The sequence below is a fragment of the Scyliorhinus torazame genome, chromosome 8 (assembly GCF_047496885.1).
Source record: "Scyliorhinus torazame isolate Kashiwa2021f chromosome 8, sScyTor2.1, whole genome shotgun sequence".
NCBI classification, from domain to species: Eukaryota; Metazoa; Chordata; class Chondrichthyes; order Carcharhiniformes; family Scyliorhinidae; genus Scyliorhinus; species Scyliorhinus torazame.
In genome coordinates this window covers 279,408,520-279,429,860 of record NC_092714.1, presented here as the reverse complement: position 1 = coordinate 279,429,860, position 21,341 = coordinate 279,408,520, and the positions used below count along the sequence as shown (strand labels likewise).

The following is a 21,341-nucleotide window of genomic DNA, read 5'->3' as shown; positions in this document are numbered from 1 at the left end:
GTGCCAGAAGACTGGAGGATAGCAAATGTTGTCCCCTTGTTTAAGAAGGGGAGTAGAGACAACCCCGGTAACTATAGACCAGTGAGCCTTACTTCTGTTGTGGGCAAAATCTTGGAAAGGTTTATGAGAGATAGGATGTATAATCATCTGGAAAGGAATAATTTGATTAGACATAGTCAACACGGTTTTGTGAAGGGCAGGTCATGCCTCACAAACCTTATTGAGTTCTTTGAGAAGGTGACCAAACAGGTGGATGAGGGTAAAGCAGTTGATGTGGTGTATATGGATTTCAGTAAAGCGTTTGATAAGGTTCCCCACGGTAGGCTACTGCAGAAAATACGGAGGCATGGGATTCAGGGTGATTTAGCAGTTTGGATCAGAAATTGGCTAGCTGGAAGAAGACAAAGGGTGGTGGTTGATGGGAAATGTTCAGACTGGAGTCCAGTTACTAGTGGTGTACCACAAGGATCTGTTTTGGGGCCACTGCTGTTTGTCATTTTTATAAATGACCTGGAGGAGGGCGTAGAAGGATGGGTGAGTAAATTTGCAGATGACACTAAAGTCGGTGGAGTTGTGGACAGTGCAGAAGGATGTTACAAGTTACAGAGGGACATAGATAAGCTGCAGCGCTGGGCTGAGAGGTGGCAAATGGAGTTTAATGCAGAAAAGTGTGAGGTGATTCATTTTGGAAGGAATAACAGGAAGACAGAGTACTGGGCTAATGGTAAGATTCTTGGCAGTGTGGATGAGCAGAGGGATCTCGGTGTCCATGTACATAGATCCCTGAAAGTTGCCACCCAGGTTGAGAGGGATGTTAAGAAGGCGTACGGTGTGTTAGCTTTTATTGGTAGAGGGATTGAGTTCCGGAGTCGGGAGGTCATGTTGCAGCTGTACAAAACTCTGGTGCGACCGCATTTGGAGTATTGCGTGCAATTCTGGTCGCCGCATTATAGGAAGGATGTGGAAGCATTGGAAAGGGTGCAGAGGAGATTTACCAGGATGTTGCCTGGTATGGAGGGAAGATCTTATGAGGAAAGGCTGAGGGACTTGAGGCTGTTTTCGTAAAAGAGAAGAAGGTTAAGAGGTGACTTAATTGAGGCATACAAGATGATCTTGTATGGGGGACAGTGAGAGCCTTTTTCCTCGGATGGTGATTGTGGTAGTATGTATTGGGGGTCATGTGGGACTGGAAGCCCTAATGTCATTGGCTGACAGATCCCGGGTCCTGGTTGGCCGTTGACCTCATGCTCCGCCCTGAAGGCGAAGTATAAGAAGCCGGTGTCTTCCCCCGCAGGCCAGTTTACTATCGGGCTGCTGGGGAACAGACACGCTTAATAAAGCCTCATCGACTTCACTCTATTCGTCTCACGGAGTCTTTGTGCGCTACAGTGATGTCTAGCACGAGGGGACATAGCTTTAAATTGAGGGGAGATAGATATAGGACAGATGTCAGAGGTAGGTTCTTTACTCAGAGAGTAGTAAGGGTGTGGAATGCCCTGCCTGCAACAGTAGTGGACTCGCCAACACTAAGGGCATTCAAATGGTCATTGGATAGACATATGGACGATAAGGGAATAGTGCAGATGGGATTTAGTGGTTTCACAGGTCGGGCCTGTACTGCGCTGTAACGTTCTGTGTTCTATTTGGCAGGCTGGATGGTGCCAGTATTTGGCAGGCTGGATGGTGGCACTATTTGGCAGGCTGGATGGTGCCAGTATTTGGCAGGCTGGATGGTGCCACTATTCGGCAGGCTGGATGGTGCCACTATTTGGCAGGCTGGATGGTGCCAGTATTGGGCAGGCTGGATGGTGCCACTATTTGGCAGGCTGGATGGTGCCAGTATTTGGCAGGCTGGATGGTGCCACTATTTGGCAGGCTGGATGGTGCCACTATTTGGCAGGCTGGATGGTGCCAGTATTGGGCAGGCTGGATGGTGCCACTATTTGGCAGGCTGGATGGTGCCAGTATTTGGCAGGCTGGATGGTGCCACTATTTGGCAGGCTGGATGGTGCCAGTATTTGGCAGGCTGGATGGTGCCACTATTCGGCAGGCTGGATGGTGCCACTATTTGGCAGGCTGGATGGTGGCACTATTTGGCAGGCTGGATGGTGCCAGTATTTGGCAGGCTGGATGGTGCCACTATTCGGCAAGGTCAGTAGGAAACTGGCAACTTGCCCTCAGGCTGAAGTTAAAAACTCTGGATTGAAGCAGCTTTGGGTTGAGACTCATTGATCCGGAGTTTGCAACATTTTCAGAAGTTGTTCAGGAGAGTGGCTGTGATGGACACCTGCTTGTGCCAATAAAGATTATTAAATTAATTAGTGGATTTTCAGGTCACACCTCACCAGAGTCCAGTTATCCCAGGTCCGCGGTTTGTTTCTGATTTTCAACGTTAGCTCAGACTGTCCCCTCAGCTGCATTAACTCCATGGTTCCTATTTTGCTGCTTCTCAATTGGTTTATAGAAGTTTAAATTTTTATTATTTTTCCGTTGCACTGCTTCAGATTAATCATTTTAAAATATAATCCGTTTTCCCCCTCCCCCCACGCCGCCTGGGCAATCTGTTTCGAGTTGCCCTTTAACTCACTGCTCACCTTGGTTATGCCGTTTACACATTCTAATCTCTTTCTCTGCCACTACCAGCCCCTCCTTAACCTCACTCACCCCCATTTACATTCCCTTTGTCTTCTGTCCACGACATCTTTGTCAATCTCCACCTATCACTGGCCCCTACCCAGCCCCACCGCTCCACACTCCCCACCCCACCCCCGCTCCACACTCCCCCCCCCCCCCCACCCCATCCCCGCTCCACACTCCTCCCCACCCCCCCACCGCTCCACACTCCCCCCCCCCCACCCCCCCACCGCTCCACCCCCCCACCCCACCCCCGCTCCACACTCCTCCCCACCCCCCCACCGCTCCACCCCCCCCTCCCCCCCCAACCCACACACACACACCACAGTGTAAATCTGACCCTATTTCCAGTTCTCTCCAACTCCAGGCTCAAAATGTTAGCTCCCTCTCTCTCCACAGACGCTGGGTGCGATTCAGTGAATTTAAAACCAAGTCCGACCGTTGTTGGGGATTTTTAGCGAGTGTTTCTCAGTGGCTGCACCAAGAGACACTGCACTATTCAAGGGCACTTTGCCGGCAGTTGTTCTGGTCACCCAGTTTCTCCTCTCTCTCTCTCTCCTCTCCCCCCCCCCCCCCCCCCCCCCCGCCCCCACCCCGAGGCCACGCTCAGAGGCATTTTGAGATGATCTCGTCAGCTGTCAGACTCAATTAAATAGTCAGATTTGGATATCACCACTGGACGGAGCAAGTTGGGTCATTCGCGATTGGCGCAGCGCTCGGCGCCTCTCGTGTGATTCACCCGTTGCTCCTGCTCCATGCCGGGCGCAATGGGATCGCTGAATCGCTGTCAGGCATGCTGAGATTCTCAGCATTTGTTTAGATTCCAGCGTCAGCAATAATTTTATTTATCAAGTGTGTGAGCAACATGAGCAGTGTGGACAGGACGTGTTTGAGAGTCTGTGTATGTGTGAGTCTGTACATGTGTATATGTGTGAGAGTCTACATGTGTGTATGTGTGAATGTCTGTGCATGTATGTATGTGTGAGAGTCTTCATGTGTGTATGTGAGAGTCTGTACATGTGTGCATGTGAGCGAGTCTGTACATGTGTGCATGTGAGCGAGTCTGTACATGTGTGTCTATACGTGTGTATGTGTGAAACTCTGCGCATGTGTTTATATGTGCAAATGTGTATGTGTAAGAGTCTGCATGTGTATGTGTGAGAGTAGCTGTACATGTGTGTATGTGTGAGTGTCTACATGTGTGTGTATGTGAGAGTATCTGTCCATATTTGTGTGTGAGAGGGTCTGTGCATGTGTGTGTGTGAGTCTGCATGTGTGTGTGTGTGTGTGTGCGAGAGTCTGTACATGGGTGTGTGTGTGTGAGTCTATGTGAGTCACGTGTGTATGTGTGTGTGAGTCTGTACGTTTGTATGTGTGTGAGAGTCTACATGTGTGTGTGTGTGAGAGAGTCTATGTGTGAGTCACATGTGTGTATGTGTGTGTGAGTCTGTGCATGTGTGTGTGAGAGTCTACGTGTGTGTGTGTGTGTGTGTGAGTCTGTACATGTGTGTGTGTGTGTGAGAGAGAAAGAGAGTCTGTACATGTGTGTGTGTGTGTGTGTGTGTGAGAGAGAGTCTGTACATGTGTGTGTGTGTGTGTGTGTGAGAGAGAGTCTGTACATGCGTGTGTGTGAGAGAGAGAGAGAGTCTGTACATGTGTGTGTGTGTGTGTGCGTGTGTGTGTGAGAGTCTGTACATGTGTGTGTGTGTGTGTGTGTGTGTGTGTGAGAGAGAGAGAGAGAGTCTGTACATGCGTGTGTGTGTGTGCGTGTGTGTGTGAGAGTCTGTACATGCGTGTGTGTGTGTGTGTGTGTGTGCGTGTGTGTGTGAGAGTCTGTACATGCGTGTGTGTGTGTGCGTGTGTGTGTGAGAGTCTGTACATGCGTGTGTGTGTGTGTGTGTGTGTGCGTGTGTGTGTGAGAGTCTGTACATGCGTGCGTGTGTGTGTGTGTGTGTGCGTGTGTGTGTGAGAGTCTGTACATGCGTGCGTGTGTGTGTGTGTGTGTGTGTGCGTGTGTGTGTGAGAGTCTGTACATGCGTGCGTGTGCGTGTGTGTGTGTGTGTGTGTGTGAGAGTCTGTACATGCGTGCGTGTGTGTGTGTGTGTGTGAGAGTCTGTACATGCGTGTGTGTGTGTGTGTGTGTGTGTGCGTGTGTGTGTGAGAGTCTGTACATGCGTGTGTGTGTGTGCGTGTGTGTGTGAGAGTCTGTACATGCGTGTGTGTGTTTGTGTGTGTGTGCGTGTGTGTGTGAGAGTCTGTACATGCGTGTGTGTGTGTGCGTGTGTGTGTGAGAGTCTGTACATGCGTGTGTGTGTGTGTGTGTGTGTGCGTGTGTGTGTGAGAGTCTGTACATGCGTGCGTGTGTGTGTGTGTGTGTGTGCGTGTGTGTGTGAGAGTCTGTACATGCGTGCGTGTGTGTGTGTGTGTGTGTGCGTGTGTGTGTGAGAGTCTGTACATGCGTGCGTGTGTGTGTGTGTGTGTGTGTGTGTGTGTGTGAGAGTCTGTACATGCGTGCGTGTGTGTGTGTGTGTCACTGGAGCAGATTGGCTGTTTTCCTCTAGTTCCTTGTGTAACTTTAAAGGGGGAACTCATTGTAGCAAAATGCAGACTTCTATCTCCGTGTTTAACAAGCTGATGTTACACAATCTAACCTGAGTACTCAGTCATGTTTTCATATTGAATTGTCTTGTATGGTATGATTTGAGTTTATGATTCATTATAAGAGCACAAGTGTCATCTTCACAATTCCAGCCTGACTGCAACAAATAGCAGTTTACTCAAAACACCAGTTCTGCTTTTGATCTCTACATTCACGCACACTAACCAGCAATTACTTTATTAACTATAAACAGCCACCAAACACCATGTCCCATATCCTGAAGACATGAACAAATGGCCTTCCCATTCCCTCAGTCCTGCAGCTTTCACAAAGCATTCCTGTTGAACTGAACTGAAATCTCTTTTAACTTCCCAGGTGGTACAAATAGCCCAGGATATTGACCTAGATGGGACAGGTAATGTGAACACACAGGAGCTACTAACTCTGTCCCGTTGACCAGATGCAGCACAGATGCAGGAATTGTCCTGAGCTTTAATGTTTGGTGATTGGAGTTCAATCGCATCACTGATTTACTAGAAACACAAGCTGCAAAAGCTTTTTGTCTTGTAGTCGTCAGAACAGACCGAAGAATACCAAATTTCAAAGGGAACAACAATTGATACTGCATGAGAAAGAGAGTGCTGATTGGTTGGCAAGTCAGCTCTGATTGTTTGAGGCATTGAGGTGGCAAATGCATACAGGAGCTAGCGTCTCGCTTGCTAGTGTGTGCCGAGGACCCTGCATTGCGAATATATCAGCACCCTTTCCTCACGCAATATAAATTGTTACTCCCTTTGAAATTTGGCAGTCTTGCATCTGCGTGAGTGCAAGATGAAAAATTTTGACAGCATGTCTCTCTTTTAAGCAATACTCGAGTTCTGCGTTTCCAAGCAATTATTCAGTAGCATCTTCAGACATGGTTAATCTTGAGATAATGTTTTTCTTTCTTTGCAGAATTGGTTGAAGACATACGGGTACTTTCTGCCGAATGATATTCGTACGTCCGCCTTGCGTTCTGCCCAGTCTATGCAAGCTGCCATTGCAGCAATGCAGCGGTTCTACAGGATCCCGGTCACTGGAGTGCTGGACGAGACCACGGTCGAGTAAGTCTGACAGATTTCCTACCTGTCTAGCTCTGGAACGTTAGACAACTGAATCATGTTCAGTCGGAATGAGCCATTGTGCAAAGCCGTCCATTGGGGTTGTGTCATTTCACTGCCCCTCAGTACAGAAAACTGCAACCTCACCTCGTAAAGGTCAGAACATGGGAACCAGTCATTAGGCCCAATCCTGGCACCTACCCTCCAGGCGGTAATCCCAATTATATTTACCTGCCATGTAGACTTTTATATTCTTCATCACTGGGCTGAATGAATCCTGGTGGCATGGTTGGCATAGTGGTTAGCACTGCTGCCTCACTGCGCCGGGGACCCAGGTTCAATTCCGGCCTCGGGTGACTGTCTGTGTGAAGTCTGCACGTTCTCCCCGTGTCTGCGTGAGTTTCCTCCGGGTGCTCTGGTTTCCTCCCACAGTTCAATGACGTGCAGGTTAGGTGAATTTGCCAAGATAAATTGTCCCTTAGCATCCAAAAGGTAGGTGGGGTTATGGGATAGAGTGGGGATGTGGGCCTAGGTAGGGTGTCCTTTCGGGGGGGGGGTCGGTGCAGACTCGATGGGCTGAATGGCCTCCTTCTGCACTGATGGGATTCTAAGATTCTTCCTCACTGTAAATGTTAATGGATTTTTTATTTGAAAAGTTACAAAAATTGTGTGAACTTGTTATTCTGGAACATTGGAGATAAGGTGATGGCAGTGACGAAGAATTCTGTCTCAACATTAGGAAGTAAAGATATTCTTGGGATAGCGTTATATCAATTCAGACTCACACAGTTAACAAAAAGGTAGAATTCAGGGTGGATTATCGGCTGTTAGCTGGAGATGTGCCTGAGGGGGAGCTCGACTGTTCCAGAATTGCAAAAACAATGAGTAATAATGTTGGGACTCTTATTTTACCTTCTAATAAGAGACGATAGTCCGGTTGATTGGAGGTGTCAAAAATACGACTTTGTTGCTAATTATTCACTTGAATACACGTGGATAAGTACTGAATCAAAACTGAGAAACAAAATATCAAACAATACATAAACAGGTCGAACACATGGCAAAAATCAAAAACTTAAAAGAAATTACTTTAACACAAACAAACAAATAGATGAGTCCAGAATTCAGGAACAAAGACCTCGACCACGAGGCCCTACTTTTAAAGGAATTCTTGTCTCTGGTTTAACCCCTCATTTACTCTCATTGGCTTCTAATTCTCAGCTGAAACCTCCTGGTTTGTTCAAATGAATGTCTGTTACTTAGAGGATGATTTCTGAATCAAACATTGGACATTACTTAAGATTGCCTGGTGCCTATCAAAACTAGCTCAGCGTCTGCGTTTGCAGTCTCAGGAAAATTACTGGATACCTTTTCACGCGTTCCGTGTTACACAGTTCGGCCCGGAGACTTTGTTGTAACTGATTAGTTGATTAGACCGAGAACATCCTGAGTGCTGAATGCACTGGAATACAACGGCTGATTCATTGTGTGAAACAAAGACTGGATTCCCACAGTCAATATACTTTAAATAATTTTACCTCTTAGCTACATGTATTCAACTAGCACCTTGGATTAAGTAGTGTAGGTGATAGTATGATCAGCACAGGAGGCCATTCAGCTCATTGTGTCTGTACATCTTCTTTGAGAGAACTAACCCATTTGTTCCACACCCCCTGTTCTTTCCCCTTAGAATCTGCATTCTCTGCCCTTTCACATCATAACTCACTGCGCCAAAAATATTCGTGTTGCCTCTGATTCTTTTGCCAATTACCTTAAATCCATGTCCTTCAGGTTACCAACCTTCCTGTCAGAGTTTCTCCTCATTGTGGAATAGTGAGGTCTTGCATCAACTGTAGCGAGGCTTGGTTAGGCAGTACCTGGAGCACTGGGCTGGATTCTCTCTCCCTGCCCGTCGCAAGAACCCCGGATAATGGAGAAGTCCATTGACCTCGGGCGGGATTCTCTGGCCGGCGAATGCGGCCCGCTCGGTGAGCAGTTTCAGTCCCCTTACCTCCGAAAGGATATTATTGCCATTGGGGGAGTTCGGTGAAGGTTCAGCAGACTGGTTCCGGGGGGTGACAGGACTGGAGGGACAGGGCCTGTATTCTCGAGAGTTTTGAAGAATGTGAGGTGATCTCACTGAAACTGACAAAATATGTAAAGGAATAGACAGAGTAGATGGGGGTAAGATGTTTCCCCGATTGGGGGTCTGGAATTTCAAAATAAGGGGGATACCGCCGAGGACCGAGTTGAGGAGAAATGTCTTTACGCAGAGTGTGGTGAATCTGTGGAATTCACGGCCCAGAGGCTGTGCAAGCTCAGTCACTGAGTGTGTTTAAAGTAGAGATTGACAGATTTCTAAATACCAATCAGATAAAGGGGATGGTGTGGGGATGATCAGCCATTATGGGATTGAATGCGGGGCAGGCTCGATGGGCTGAATGGCCTCCTCCTGTTCCCAAGTTCCTGATGCTTTAGTTAATAAAGTAAGAGACTTGTGTGGAGAAGGTGTAGGACTGACACAAAACCACTGCGAGCTGATGTAACGTCCGGGTGTCCAGGGCTGAGCGAGTTGATTGGCTGAGGAAACCGTACCGCCTACATGATGTCAGAGTCACATGACAAGTCTAATTGGAGAAAGCTCATGGCTTCGGCTGTGCTGTAGTCTTGTACGTGTCTGTAAAGAGGCGTGTTGTTGCACATGTCTATAAAGAGACATGAAATGAAATGAAAATCGCTTATTGTCACAAGTAGGCTTCAAATGAAGTTACTGTGAAAAGCCCCTAGTCTCCACATTCCGGCGCCTGTTCGGGGAGGCTGGGACGGGAATTGAACCGTGCTGCTGGCCTGCCTTGGTCTGCTTTAAAAGCCAGCGATTTAGCCCTGTGTGCTAAACCAGCACCATGTACAAGAACCAGCATGTTCTTGTACATGTCTAGAGGCGTGTTGTTGTATAGGTCTGCAGAGACATGTTCTTGTACATGTCTGTATAGAGACGTGTTGTTGTATAGGTCTGCAGAGACATGTTCTTGTACATGTCTGTATAGAGGCGTGTTGTTGTATAGGTCTGCAGAGACATGTTCTTGGACATGTCTGTATAGAGGCATGTTGTTGTATAGGTCTGCAGAGACATGTTCTTGTACATGTCTAGAGGCGTGTTGTTGTATAGGTCTGCAGAGACATGTTCTTGTACATGTCTGTATAGAGGCGTGTTGTTGTATAGGTCTGCAGAGACATGTTCTTGTACATGTCTGTATAGAGGCGTGTTGTTGTATAGGTCTGCAGAGACATGTTCTTGTACATGTCTGTATAGAGGCGTGTTGTTGTATAGGTCTGCAGAGACATGTTCTTGGACATGTCTGTAGAGGTGTGTTCTTCCAATAAACAAGTTACTTTTCAGACACCTATGCCTCTGAACCCTTTCCCTAGCCAATCACAATCACAACCAACAGACAACATTGCCTGTACTGACCAGCAGCAAAGAGGCAAATAAATAACGGTTTAAAAATGGTGCCTCATTGGGAGGTCACAGAGTTAGTTTTGCGTGTGTTTGTGAGTGAAAGCAGGGGGAGAGGCAGCTTCCCTCCGTCCAAAGAACATCAGTGAAGCTGCTGGGTTTTTACAAAGCTTCCTCCTTTCTCCAGGTGGAAGATTTCTTCAATTTCAGAACTGGCCACGGTGGGAAAGGAAACTGAACTCACAACCTGATCAAATTCTTTGATGAAGTCACAGAGAAGCTTGATGGGGGCGGACTGAGGTTCATGTTGTGTTTATGGACTTTCAAAAGGTGTTTGATCAAAGTGTCACATCATAGACGTGTTAGCAAAAGGGACAGTGGCAGTGTGGATATTAAACTGGCTGAGTGGCAGGAAGCAGAGAGAAATGGTGAATCATGGATTCTCAGACTGAGGGAGTTAGAGAGTGGGTGACCCTCAGGAGCTGGTGTTAGCACCGCTGCTGTTTCTGATATAGATCAGTGACATAGAATTGGGAAAGCAGGATATCATTTCAAAGTTTGAAGATGATATGAAGCCCCAAAATTTAGTAAATAGCGAGGAGGATAGTAACCGAGTTCAGGAGGCAGCCAGACCAGTAAATGGGCAGATACGTAGCAGATGGAATTTAACAGTGAAGTGTGAAGTGATTCATTTTGCCAGGAAGAGGAGACTATATAATTTAAATGTTACCATTTTAAAGGGAGTGTACAAAGAACAATTCAGCACAGGAACAGGCCCTTCGGCCCTCCAAGCCCACACCAATCACGTGTTCTATCCAGACCAACCGCCTGCATCCTTCTATACCCCGTCTGTTCATGTGTCTATCCAGATAAGTCTTAAAGGTCGCTAACGTATATGCCTCAACCACCTCACTTGGCCGTGCATTCCAGGCCACCACCACCCTCTGTGTAAAAAACTTCCCCCGCACATCTCCACTGAACCTTTCCCCCCTCACCTTGAACTTGTGCCTCCTTGTAATTGTCATTTCCGCCCTGGGAAAACGCAACCAACTGTTCATCCTATCTATACCCCTAATAATTTTATAAACTTCTATCAGGTGTTATGGATTCGGGTTTACAGAACCCCAAAGTGTTCCATGGAGTTCAACCGATCCACAACTTGTAATAGATTGTGGTGTGGGAAGCACACGGCGTACTCTCCAGGTGTGGTACAGCAGAAATGGACAAGTGGTTTTTAAAACAAAACAATGTTTATTCTATGAACTCAAGTTAATCTTTGAAAAACAAACATTGAATTTCTTAACACCCATTACTTCAAAGATAACCCCAAAAGACTACAACACTAAATAATCCTTCAAACTGTTCCTTTAAACATCCAAAAGACTTCAAACCTTCAAAAATAGGAGCACATTTGGTTACATTCAATATATTTATAGTCTTTGGATTGCAGAAATCAACAGACCAGCTCTGTGTTTCTTCATGCAGCTCACAGCAAAACACACACACACTCCCAGCTGCATTCTCAAACTGAAACTCAAAAAGCAGAAGTGAGCTCAGCTCCCCCCACCCTCTGACATCACTTCAGTAATATGATCAGCTCCATTTCTTGAAGGTACATTGCTTAAACATCCATTTCTTAAAAGGTACTCTACAATGACACAGGCCACCCCTCAGCCTCCGTCTCTCTAGGGAGAAAAATCCCAGTTTATTCAATCTCTCCTCATAGCTAATACCCTCCATACCAGGCAACATCCTGGTAAAGCTTTTCTGTACTCTCTCCAAAGCCTCCACATCCTTCTGGTAGTGCGGTGACCAGAATTGGACACCGTATTCCAAATGCGGCCTAACCAACATTCTATATAATTGTAACAGAATTTGAGCTTTTATACTCGATACCCTGTCCTATGAAGGAGTATAAAAGTGGGGTTACGGGCTAGGGTGGAGGTGTGGGCTTGGGTAACGTGATCTTTCCAAGGGCTGGTGCAGACTTGATGGGCCGAATGACCCCCTGTCCTCAGATCATTAGCCTGAACCTCTGGATTACTAGCTCAGTGACATACCCTATCATCTCCCCAGCCTCTGGTATATGTATCAAGTGTAATCTCAATTGTATATAGAAGCAAATTACTGGACAATCTCAGCAGGTCTGACAGCATCTGTGGAGAGAGAGGGGAGCTGATGTTTGGAGTCTGGAATCATCACGGCTTTGTCAAAGGGAGGTCATGTCTGACAAATCTGTTCGAGTTCTTTGAGGAGGAAACAAGGAAGTTAGACAAAGGAGAACCAGTGGACGTGATTTATTTAGATTTCCAGAAGACCTTCGACAAGGTGCCGCATAGGAGACTGTTAAATAAGTTAAAAGCCCATGGTGTTCAGGGTAAGATCCTGGCATGGATAGAGGATTGGCTGACTGGCAGAAGGCAGGGAGTGGGGATAAAGGGGTATTTTTCAGGGTAGCATTAGTGGTGTGCCTCAGGGGTCGGTGCTGGGACCACAACTTTTCACAATATACACAAATGATCTGGAAGAAGGAACTGAAGGCACTGTTAAGACCATAAGACATAGGAGCAGAATTAGGCCACTCGGCCCATCGAGTCTGCTCCCCATTCAATCATGGCTGATATTTTCTCATCCCCATTCTCCTGCCTTCTCCCCATAACCCCTGATCCCTTTGCTAAGGGATGTTGGGTGTTGCTAAGTTTGCAGATGATACAAAGATCTGTGGAGGGACAGGTAGTATTGAGGAAGCAAGGGGGCTGCAGAAGGACTTGGACAAGCTAGGAGAGTGGGCAATGAAGTGGTAAATGGAATACAATGTGGAAAAGTGTGAGGTTATGCACTTTGGAAGGAGGAATCTAGGCACAGACTATTTTCTAAATGGAGAAACGCTTAGGAAATCAGAAGCACAAAGGGACTTTCATTTCATTTCACTTAGGGGCAGCACGGTAACACAGTGGTTAGCACAGTCGCTTCACAGCTCCAGGGTCCCAAGTTCGATTCCGGCTTGGGTCACTGTCTGTGCGGAGTCTGCACGTTCTCCCCGTGTGTGCGTGGGTTTCCTCCGGGTGCTCCGGTTTCCTCCCACAGTCCAAGCAGGTAGGTGGATTGGCCATGATAAATTGCCCTTAGTCTCCAAATGGTTAGGTGGGGTTACTGGGCTGCGGGGAGAGGTGTGTGCTTAAGTAGGGTGCTCTCTCCAAGGGCCGATGCAGACTCGATGGGCCGAATGGCCTCCTTCTGCCCTGTGGAGTCTATTAAATTCTATGACTTGGGAGTCCTTGTTCACGATTCTCTTCAGGTTAATGTGCAGGTTCAGTCGGCAGTTAAGAAGGCAAATGCAATGTTAGCATTCATGTCGAGAGGGCTGGAATACAAGACCAGGGATGTACTTCCGAGGCTGTGTAAGGCTCTGGTCAGACCCCATTTGGAGTATTGTGAGCAGTTTTGGGCCCTGTATCTAAGGAAGGATGTGCTGGCCTTGGAAAGGGTCCAGAGGAGGTTCACAAGAATGATCCCTGGAATGAAGAGCTTGTCATTTGAGGAAAGGTTGATGACTCTGGGTCTGTACTGGTTGGAGTTCAGAAGGATAAGAGGGGATCTTATTGAAACTTACAGGATACTGCGAGGCCTGGATAGAGTGGACGTGGAGAGGGTGTTTCCACTTGTAGGAAAAACTAGAACCAGAGGACACAATCTCAGATTAAAGGGATGATCCTTTAAAACAGAGATGAGGAGGAATTTCTTCAGCCAGAGGGCGGTGAATCTGTGGAACTCTTTGCCGCAGAAGGCTGTGGAGGCCAATTCACTGAGTGTCTTTAAGACAGAGATAGATAGGTTCCTGATTAATAAGGGGATCAGGGGTTATGGGGAGAAGGCAGGAGAATGGGGATGAGAAAATATCAGCCATGATTGAATGGGGAGCAGACTCGATGGGCCGAGTGGCCTAATTCTGCTTCTCTGTCTTCTGGTCTTATGACTTTGTCAAATCTGGAAAGATCTGGAAATAGGGTCATATTTATATTGCTGTGGGGGGGGGGGGGGGGGCGTGGAGTAGTGGGGCTGGATCGTGAGCCAGCGAGAGGTAGAGATTAACAAAGATATCATGGACAGAAAGGTCAGGGTGGTGAGTGACTTGGAGGGGTACATAGAACAGAGAACATACAGTGCAGAAGGAGGCCATTTGGCCCATCAGGTCTGCACCGACCCACTTAAGCCCTCACTTCCACCCTATCCCTGTAACCCAGTAACCCCTCCTAACCTTTTTGGACACTAAGGGCAATTTATCATGGCCAATCCACCTAACCTGCACGTCTTTGGACTGTGGGAGGAAACCGGAGCACCCGGAGGAAACCCACGCACACAAGCGGGGCTGCTTTGTCCTGGATGGTGTTGAGTTTCTTGAGTGTTGTTGGAGCTGCGCTCATCCAGGCAAGTGGAGAGTGTTCCATCACACTCCTGGCTTGCATCTTGTAGATTGTACATCCACCGGTTCCCCTTTATCCACAGCAAATGTGACTCCTTCAAAGAACTCCAATATGTTGGTTAAACATGATTTCCCTTTCACAAAACCATGTTGACTCTGCCCGACTGTCTTGAATGTTTCCAAGTAGCTAAGATGTTAAAACATCATTAATAATAGCTTCTAACATTTTCCTTGTGACAGATGTTGAGCTAACTGGCCTGCAGTTTCTTGCTTTCTGACTTCCTCGCTTTTTGACTAAAAGGAGTTACATTTGCTATTTTCCAATCTCCTGGGATCTTCCCGTATCCAGGGAATTTTGGAAAATTAAAACCAATGCATCAACTATCTCATCAGCCACTTTTTGAATACCTTAGCATGACATCCATCCAAACTCGGGGATTTGTCCGCCCACAGACCCAACAATTTACTCAGTACCACTTCCCTGGTCTTTGTAATTTTCCTGAGTTCCTCCTTTGCTTTCATTTCCTGATTTTCAGATATTTCTGGGATGTTTCTTGTGTCCTCTATAGTGAAGACTGATCCAAAATTTCTGTCTAATTCATCCACCATAACTTACTTTCCATTATCAATACCCCAGACACACGTTCTATCGGACCAATGCTCACTTTGTTAACTCTTTTCTTATTTAAATGTCTAGAGAAACGCTTCCAGCCTGTCTTTATATTCCTGGCTCGCTTTCTCTCAGACTCTAGTTTTTCCATCCTGATAAATCTGTTTCTCATTCTCTGATGGTCTTTATATTCTTTCCAGTTTTCGGCCCTGCCTGTCGCTGTGTAAATTTAGGGGGCAGGATTCTCCGTTGCCTGTCGCTGTGTAAATTTAGGGGTCAGGATTCTCCGTTGCCTGTCGCTGTGTAAATTTAGGGGTCAGGATTCTCCGTTGCCTGTCGCTGTGTAAATTTAGGGGGCAGGATTCTCCGTTGCCTGTCGCTGTGTAAATTTAGGGGGCAGGATTCTCCGTTGCCTGTTGCTGTGTAAATTTAGGGGGCAGGATTCTCCGTTGCCTGTCGCTGTGTAAATTTAGGGGGCAGGATTCTCCGTTGCCTGTTGCTGTGTAAATTTAGGGGGCAGGATTCTCCGTTGCCTGACGCCGAAATCGGAACGGCGACTGAGCGGAGAATAGCCCTGACGGCCAAATTGTGGCACGCGCCGATTTGAGGCCGGGTCGCGGTGCTCCGCCCCCTCCAAATCGGCATCATCGCACCGTGTGCAGCTGCAACCGCGTTTGCAAATCATTGTCGGGCCCACCCGTGATGTGCCGAGTTCCCGACGGCGGGGACCACATCTGCTCTCAACAGTCGTGAGCCTGGCATGACGGCCACAGACAGAGAGAGAGTCCAGCACCGCCGTACTTCGCCAACAGCTCTGCCGCTGGCCGGGGGTCTTCTACCAGGGCTGGGGGGAATGACGGGGGGTGGGTCAGAATGGGCGGGTCCACGGTCCAGCACAACCGGCGCCATCTTTTCGTGCGCGATCGTTGTGTGTGTGTGGGGGGGGGTAGGCGTACGCGCGGCTGCAGCTTGTCAGCCTTGCGCGTTCCCATCACGAACCCTGCGATTCTCCCACCCTTTTCTGCGAGTTCCGCGGGTGTTCCATGCGGCGCCCGTGCGAGCCCCTCACCGGTAGCAGAATCAGTGCGGGTGTGGCGCCAATTTTTCCGTCGTGGTTCAACGCGGCTCCTCCATTGGCATCGGCACTTAGACGCAGACATGGAGAATCCGGCCCATGCTTCTTGTTGAAGTTTATTACTGTTGTGCGTTAACACTTACCGCCATCAGACATTCCGATAGGGATGTGGAATAGGATAAGAAACTCCCTCTGGCCTGGCATGGAGCCACCCAGCCCCGGCAATGCGGAATCACGGAGCACTGTGGATATTCTCGGCCACACACTCAGACGCTGTCTGTGCTCAGCGAGAAATTCTCACACTTTGTGATGAATGTGTGACCTTGGTGATGTTTTAAACATTCATTCATGTGATGTGGGCGTTGCTGACTCTCCCGCTATTTATTCCCATCTCCTACCTGCCTGTGAACTGAGAGACTAAGAGAGGGCAATTCACATATTCAATTCATAAAAATCTGGAATTAAAAACAAGCCGGATCAGGTGAGGACGGAAGTTTCCTTCCCAGAGGGAATCAGCGACCCAGGTGGGAATTTACGGCAATGATTCGGCACCTGATTCCAGAATTTTATTGAATTCAAATTTCACCATCTGGTGTGATTATCAACCTCTGGGGCGAAATTCTCCGGTATCGGTGCGATATCCGCCGACTGGTGCCCAAAACGGCGCAAATTAGTCGAGATTCCCGTCGCAGCGCAGCGAGATTCCCGTCGCAGCGCAGCGAGATTCCCGTCGCACCGCAGCGAGATTCCCGTCGCACCGCAGCGAGATTCCCGTCCCAGCGCAGCGAGATTCCCGTCCCAGCGCAGCGAGATTCCCGTCCCAGCGCAGCGAGATTCCCGTCGCACCGCAGCGAGATTCCCGTCGCACCGCAGCGAGATTCCCGTCGCACCGCAGCGAGATTCCCGTCGCACCGCAGCGAGATTCCCGTCGCTCCGCAGCGAGATTCCCGTCGCACCGCAGCGAGATTCCCGTCACAGCGCAGCGAGATTCCCGTCCCACCGCAGCGAGATTCCTGTCGCACCGCAGCGAGATTCCCGTCGCACCGCAGCGAGATTCCCGTCGCACCGCAGCGAGATTCCCGTCGCAGCGCAGCGAGATTCCCGTCGCACCGCAGCGAGATTCCCGTCGCACCGCAGCGAGATTCCCGTCGCACCGCAGCGAGATTCCCGTCGCACCGCAGCGAGATTCCCGTCGCAGCGCAGCGAGATTCCCGTCGCAGCGCAGCGAGATTCCCGTCGCACCGCAGCGAGATTCCCGTCGCACCGCAGCGAGATTCCCGTCGCACCGCAGCGAGATTCCCGTCCCAGCGCAGCGAGATTCCCGTCGCACCGCAGCGAGATTCCCGTCGCACCGCAGCGAGATTCCCGTCGCACCGCAGCGAGATTCCCGTCCCAGCGCAGCGAGATTCCCGTCCCAGCGCAGCGAGATTCCCGTCCCAGCGCAGCGAGATTCCCGTCGCACCGCAGCGAGATTCCCGTCGCACCGCAGCGAGATTCCCGTCGCACCGCAGCGAGATTCCCGTCGCACCGCAGCGAGATTCCCGTCGCTCCGCAGCGAGATTCCCGTCGCACCGCAGCGAGATTCCCGTCACAGCGCAGCGAGATTCCCGTCCCACCGCAGCGAGATTCCCGTCGCACCGCAGCGAGATTCCCGTCGCACCGCAGCGAGATTCCCGTCGCACCGCAGCGAGATTCCCGTCGCAGCGCAGCGAGATTCCCGTCGCACCGCAGCGAGATTCCCGTCGCACCGCAGCGAGATTCCCGTCGCACCGCAGCGAGATTCCCGTCGCACCGCAGCGAGATTCCCGTCGCACCGCAGCGAGATTCCCGTCGCACCGCAGCGAGATTCCCGTCGCAGCGCAGCGAGATTCCCGTCGCACCGCAGCGAGATTCCCGTCGCACCGCAGCGAGATTCCCGTCGCACCGCAGCGAGATTCCCGTCCCAGCGCAGCGAGATTCCCGTCGCACCGCAGCGAGATTCCCGTCGCACCGCAGCGAGATTCCCGTCCCAGCGCAGCGAGATTCCCGTCCCAGCGCAGCGAGATTCCCGTCCCAGCGCAGCGAGATTCCCGTCGCACCGCAGCGAGATTCCCGTCGCACCGCAGCGAGATTCCCGTCGCACCGCAGCGAGATTCCCGTCGCTCCGCAGCGAGATTCCCGTCGCACCGCAGCGAGATTCCCGTCACAGCGCAGCGAGATTCCCGTCCCACCGCAGCGAGATTCCCGTCGCACCGCAGCGAGATTCCCGTCGCACCGCAGCGAGATTCCCGTCGCACCGCAGCGAGATTCCCGTCGCAGCGCAGCGAGATTCCCGTCGCACCGCAGCGAGATTCCCGTCGCACCGCAGCGAGATTCCCGTCGCACCGCAGCGAGATTCCCGTCGCACCGCAGCGAGATTCCCGTCGCTCCGCAGCGAGATTCCCGTCGCACCGCAGCGAGATTCCCGTCGCAGCGCAGCGAGATTCCCGTCGCACCGCAGCGAGATTCCCGTCGCACCGCAGCGAGATTCCCGTCACAGCGCAGCGAGATTCCCGTCGCACCGCAGCGAGATTCCCGTCCCACCGCAGCGAGATTCCCGTCGCTCCGCAGCGAGATTCCCGTCGCACCGCAGCGAGATTCCCGTCGCACCGCAGCGAGATTCCCGTCGCACCGCAGCGAGATTCCCGTCGCTCCGCAGCGAGATTCCCGTCGCTCCGCAGCGAGATTCCCGTCGCACCGCAGCGAGATTCCCGTCGCACCGCAGCGAGATTCCCGTCGCTCCGCAGCGAGATTCCCGTCGCTCCGCAGCGAGATTCCCGTCGCAGCGCAGCGAGATTCCCGTCGCACCGCAGCGAGATTCCCGTCGCACCGCAGCGAGATTCCCGTCGCTCCGCAGCGAGATTCCCGTCGCAGCGCAGCGAGATTCCCGTCGCTCCGCAGCGAGATTCCCGTCGCTCCGCAGCGAGATTCCCGTCGCACCGCAGCGAGATTCCCGTCGCACCGCAGCGAGATTCCCGTCGCTCCGCAGCGAGATTCCCGTCGCTCCGCAGCGAGATTCCCGTCGCACCGCAGCGAGATTCCCGTCGCACCGCAGCGAGATTCCCGTCGCTCCGCAGCGAGATTCCCGTCGCTCCGCAGCGAGATTCCCGTCGCACCGCAGCGAGATTCCCGTCGCACCGCAGCGAGATTCCCGTCGCAGCGCAGCGAGATTCCCGTCGCTCCGCAGCGAGATTCCCGTCGCAGCGCAGCGAGATTCCCGTCGCACCGCAGCGAGATTCCCGTCGCACCGCAGCGAGATTCCCGTCGCTCCGCAGCGAGATTCCCGTCGCAGCGCAGCGAGATTCCCGTCGCAGCGCAGCGAGATTCCCGTCGCAGCGCAGCGAGATTCCCGTCGCTCCGCAGCGAGATTCCCGTCGCACCGCAGCGAGATTCCCGTCGCACCGCAGCGAGATTCCCGTCGCACCGCAGCGAGATTCCCGTCCCAGCGCAGCGAGATTCCCGTCGCACCGCAGCGAGATTCCCGTCGCTCCGCAGCGAGATTCCCGTCGCACCGCAGCGAGATTCCCGTCGCTCCGCAGCGAGATTCCCGTCGCACCGCAGCGAGATTCCCGTCCCACCGCAGCGAGATTCCCGTCCCACCGCAGCGAGATTCCCGTCCCAGCGCAGCGAGATTCCCGTCGCTCCGCAGCGAGATTCCCGTCGCTCCGCAGCGAGATTACATATAGCTCTTGGTGCTAAAGGGATCAAGGGGTATGGGGGGGGGGGGGATCAGGGTATTGAACTTGATGATCAGCCATGATCATAATGAATGGCGGAGCAGGCTCGAGGGGCCGAATGGCCTCCTCCTGCCACTATTTTCTATGTATGTTAGCCATTAGCTAAGTAACAGGTTCAGAGACAATGGCCGGGATTCTCCAAGAATTGGGCTAAAATGTCCGGGGTGATTCTCTGTTTTTAGGGGGTTTGCAGGGCCCCGGCGGCGCTGTGCTGCCCCCTGCTGCCTATACGCGGCTCAGCACCTCTGGCCACGGGCACCTTACCAGTGACATGCACATCTCAAGATCAAATAAAAAGATATCCGAACAGGAATGGATGGTGTTCAGAATTTGCAGACGGTGAACAGGAGAGCGGTCTGAAACTACTTTAAAACTTAAACTTTGAGCCTTTCGCAACCTCAATGTCCAGAGTGCTTTCCAATCCATGGCTTGTTTATTTGAAGTGTAGTCACTTATAATGTAGGAACTTTAAAAGGTATATGATAAAAATGGAGACTGGAAACCTATCTTATTAAGGCAGCACGGTAGCACAGTGGTTAGCACAGTTGTTTCACAGCTCCAGGGTCCCAGGTTCGATTCCCGGCTTGGGTCACTGTCTGTGTGGAGTCTGCACGTCCTCCCCGTGTGTGCGTGGGTTTCCTCCGGGTGCTCCGGTTTCCTCCCACAGTCCAGAGATGTGCAGGTTAGGTGGATTGGCCATGCTAAATTGCCCTCTGTGTCCAAAATTGCCCTTAGTGTTGGGTGGGGTTACTGGGTTATGGGGATAGGGCGGAGGTGGGGGCTCTTTCTAAAGGGCAGTGCAGACTCAATGGGCCAAATGGCCTCCTTCTGCACTGTAAATTCTATGATTCTAACAATGTTCCATCAGTGAGCACTTCCTGTGCCACAGACCTCACTTCCTGCTGTAGAGATTTGTCCGTTGGAGGAATCGTTGTCCAGAGGAAGAGACAAAGGGTTAAGATAGAAAGAAATGGGGTTTTATTGACATCTAAAGATGAAAGGATGTGTAATAATCCACAGGAGGCAGGGGTTCCGTCACTACACCAATATTTATTTGCGATAACTTCTATATACAAGCAGCTGCAAACAGTGCTGCTCGCATTCCAGTCAACTTAAGACTGCCTCACAAAGCCTACACAGGTGCTTATATGGGCCCCCTCAATGAGCTATCATTGAGGGAGCTCATACTCCAATTGGCCAACAATGCCCCCCCCCCCCCCCCAAGGTCCGAGGAATTCCTGCCAGCTGGCATTCATCTGAGCTTCCTGCTCCTCCTGTCCGGGTCGGTCACCTCTGTGTCGTCCGCCGGGTCGTTCTCCGACGTGTGTGGGGTGTACCTTATAGGTGCCCGTCTTTTCCTTGAAAATTGTACTTCCTCCTCCTCGGGGAGAGGTGTCACGGCGGCCTCGTCGAACGTGTCCATCTCCGACTCTGACGACTGGATCTGGAGAAATTGCTCGGGGCTGGGGTGTGGGGATCTTTTCCATCTGGGCTATCCCAGCTGGAGGCGGTCCTGCTTCACCTGCCTCCAGGTGTGGTTCCGCTGCCCTTATTTGGTCTCGGTGATTCTTCAGCACCTTACCTCCTATTGAAACTTTATACGATATGGGCCCTGTTTGGGACTCTACCGTGCCTTTGACGTTGGTCCATTCCCATAATTCTTGACCCAAACCGGTGCCCCCACCTGG

General features: G+C 50.8%; 1 protein-coding gene across 1 annotated transcript in view; it reads left to right on the top strand.

Moving 5' to 3' along the window:
- Positions 1–21,341, top strand: part of LOC140428682 (matrix metalloproteinase-24-like) — a 273,538-nt gene that overhangs the window by 164,473 nt on the left and 87,724 nt on the right. The window contains 1 exon segment of the mRNA XM_072515411.1: positions 6,188–6,336. Within this exon segment, the coding sequence (XP_072371512.1) occupies positions 6,188–6,336 (149 nt within the window).